The sequence below is a fragment of the Oncorhynchus tshawytscha genome, unplaced genomic scaffold (genome assembly GCF_018296145.1).
Source record: "Oncorhynchus tshawytscha isolate Ot180627B unplaced genomic scaffold, Otsh_v2.0 Un_contig_7989_pilon_pilon, whole genome shotgun sequence".
In the NCBI taxonomy this organism is placed as follows: domain Eukaryota; kingdom Metazoa; phylum Chordata; class Actinopteri; order Salmoniformes; family Salmonidae; genus Oncorhynchus; species Oncorhynchus tshawytscha.
The window spans coordinates 2,758-5,964 of record NW_024605906.1 but is presented as its reverse complement, the minus strand read 5'-3'; the positions used below and the strand labels follow the sequence as shown (position 1 = coordinate 5,964).

Below are 3,207 nucleotides of genomic sequence, written 5' to 3'. Positions count from 1 at the left end.
CAAGCAGTGTGGGTGCAATCATTGAATAATATAGACGTAGTCGTGGTAATGCTTTAAATCCATCACTGCAAATGACTGACAATTTCGACATGGAATACATGTGGATCACATTTTAGGGTTGAGATATGATTCTGTGGAAGGCTTGGCAACAGAGTGCACGTGTTGCAGCAAGCCCAGGCACAACTGGAGGTGTGCTTTATGGAGCGGGCACACCATAAATAAGCCTGTAGACTATATCAGTAGGTTAAGGCTACAATATCCTTTCATAGTGTTTATATCAGTACAACAACATAGGTCTATCAGATAGCGGACGTTTACTTGAGGGCATCGGGCATACCTTTTCTGGAGACACAGGATAATCAAGTTTCAGTTATGACATCACTTGTTTACAATATTAGTCAATATACCTACTATGTCAAAAAGTGCGGGCAAAGAAGAAGAAAATGTGAGTAGGCCTAGGATAATGCTTTGTTCGTTCTTCATAATAATGTCGCTTCACATTTGTATAATTCTAAAGATGGACGATGAAAGTCTATGAGATGAATATGTAGCCTACAGAATCAGTCATCATGTAGGCCTATGGCTAGTTGACTAGTTAGTTTAACAATGTAAATGGATCAAACAAATTTGTTTTAGAGATAAGCTTGGTTCAACATTTTTCATGCAAGTGAATTGGCAAAAGGTGGAATTATTGCAAACCAAGTGACAGGGATGGGGTCTACTATCAAAACCATTACCAAAACCCCACGTCTAAAAAGTTTTGTCATGATTGTCTCTGTCTTTGTAGGGGTTACAGGAAGCCCCAGAAAGGACATTCCCTGTATTCTTCAGAGGAAAACTGGGGGAGAAGGTTAGTGTGATAGTATGACATTCCAAATGATCTGAGATCCTCAATTTCTTTCAAATGAAATGTTACCTAATTATATATTTTTAATTACTTCCTTCCATTTCCAGTCCTAATTCCAAAACCATTCCCACTGTAGTATCCATTGCCCTGACATTGAGGTTTGTTAAAACACAATCCACAGCTCCATCAGGAGACCCCAGGATTTGACCTGTTGGACCCCAACATGAGAGTCATAGATGTTAGTTATAACTGCCTCCACGACAAACACCTGAAGAGTTTTTTCCGCCATCCGGAAAGGAAGAAGCGGCTGGTTAAGCAAGGCCTCATCACCTCAAATGAGAAGGCAAGGCAAACCTCCCTTTTCTTTCCAAAATCTAAAAGTGACACTTATATGGCACTGAGAAAATTGGACAGGTGTAAGCAATATGATGGCTAGGTGAAATGTTTGCCATTTTGCTTAGTTTACACAAATCCAAATCTACATATGGTCATTGTTAGTGCAGGTTGTAAAAGAGAATGTGTTCTTAATGTCTTACCTGGTTAAATAAAGGCAAAATCAATCAATATTGGGGTTTCGGGTAGAGGTAGATTTGGGATTGGGTGTTTGTACACAAGAACTTCCTCTAAAAATGGCTCTTTTGTGGCTCCTCCCTTTCAGGTGCTGTGTACGTGTAAAGAGTACAATCGCTACAGTAGCTACATCAAGTCAGTTCAGTTGCTGTGGGAGAAGCAGTGCTGTGCCCAGCAGGTTAGAGTGGTCTGCTTTCTAGATGCATAATTATAAAAACACAAATGCTATATTGTAAGACACCTTTCCATGCGTTTTATTCCAACTGTGTATGTAACTTGCTGTCGCTCATGGATCGGGAAAGGGTTTTCTGATCACGTGACAAGACCAGGAAAAACTTGTGGAAGGCAAGGGTGCAAATTAATCTCTCTCTCTCTCAGAAAAAGCTTTTGAAGCAGTTCCTAGTCTTGCAGCAGCAAGGGGAGGTTCCGTCCCACATCTCACTGACGGATGTTAGAGATTGGCTCATTGCCAAGGGTAGAAACTACTTCAAGAACACGTGAGTGTTATTAAAATCTTTTACTCAAATTTGCTTAAAAAAAAACATAAGCAAAGGTGTGGAATCACGTTGACCTATCTAGCAATAACTTGAGAAATAGATATGGTGGACAGTTTGAGTATTAAGGTTAATCATGTTTTATGTTCCCTTGTATGTGAAGGTTTCAGAGTGAAATGGAAGAGGGGAAGAACCTTCACTTGGCCGAACTGGCTTGGGATGTGAAACGACGCCTCAGGCTTAAGGAGCTGGAAAGAGAAGTGTGCAGGGAGCTGCGCCTGGAGCGCCAAATCCGCTGGTCGGTGATTGGACAGGTAAGGATGGAACAGCGGCACTCCTAGGGCTGATATCAACACACAGTTGCTTAAGCAGCAGTAGGACCTCAGTGTTTCTGTTGGTATCTTCATCCATTTGCCTCTCTTTCTCACCCATCTCTCTTAGCCTGGTAGCCAGATGGGAGATTGGAGACCCCTGGGCATGGAGACACACACACCTCTGGGAATGGACTCTCCCTTCAGACACTCCACCTCCTCGATGGACACTCTTTCCAGTCAGATCTCGACTGAGACCCTCGAGGCTGCTAGGCTACATACTGCCAGACCACATATTGCCAGACCACAAACTACCAGACCACGTTCTGCCAGACCACCAACTGAAAGACCTAGCAGTGACTCTGATCACTCTGGAACCTTGTCTTCTGTGATGACCTGCTCACCACATTCAGCTAGCCCTTCAGTGGTAGGTCATTTTGGTCATGAACATGTTCCCAGCTTTCACTCTTTGGGGGCTGCAGGCATATTACTGCTTCCCTGTCTCCCATCTACTGGGAAATCCATATCCAAGTACAGTGGCAAGAAAAAGTATGTGAACCCTTTGGAATTACCTGGACTTCTGCGTAAATTTGTCATAAAATGTTATCTGATCTTCATCTAAGTCACAACAATAGACAAACAATGATACTTGTTCATGTCTTTATTGAACACACGGTGTAAACATTCACAGTGCAGGGTGGAAAAAGTACACTCAGCAAAAAAATAAACTTCCCTTTTTCAGGATCCTGTCTTTCAAAGATAATTCATATATATCCAAATAACTTCACAGATCTTCATTTTAAAGGGCATAAACACTGTTTCCCATGCTTGTTCAATGAACCATGAACAATTAATGAACATGCACCTGTGGAACGGTCATTAAGACACTAACAGCTTATAGACGATAGGCAATTAAGGTCACAGTTATGAAAACTTAGGAAACTAAAGAGGCCTTTATACTAACCTTTCTACTAACCTCAAAAGA

At 41.8% G+C, this 3,207-nt stretch overlaps 1 protein-coding gene across 1 annotated transcript; it reads left to right on the top strand.

Annotated features, from left to right (window-relative positions):
• The first annotated feature begins 1,331 nt into the window (after nucleotides 1–1,331).
• LOC121842098 lies at nucleotides 1,332–2,891 on the top strand. The gene is made up of 5 exons (XM_042312216.1): nucleotides 1,332–1,340; nucleotides 1,506–1,595; nucleotides 1,796–1,914; nucleotides 2,075–2,225; nucleotides 2,353–2,891. Exons 1-5 carry the CDS (start codon nucleotides 1,332–1,334, stop codon nucleotides 2,842–2,844), a joined length of 861 nt encoding a protein of 286 aa, XP_042168150.1. The 3' UTR covers nucleotides 2,845–2,891.
• Nucleotides 2,892–3,207: the final 316 nt, after the last annotated feature.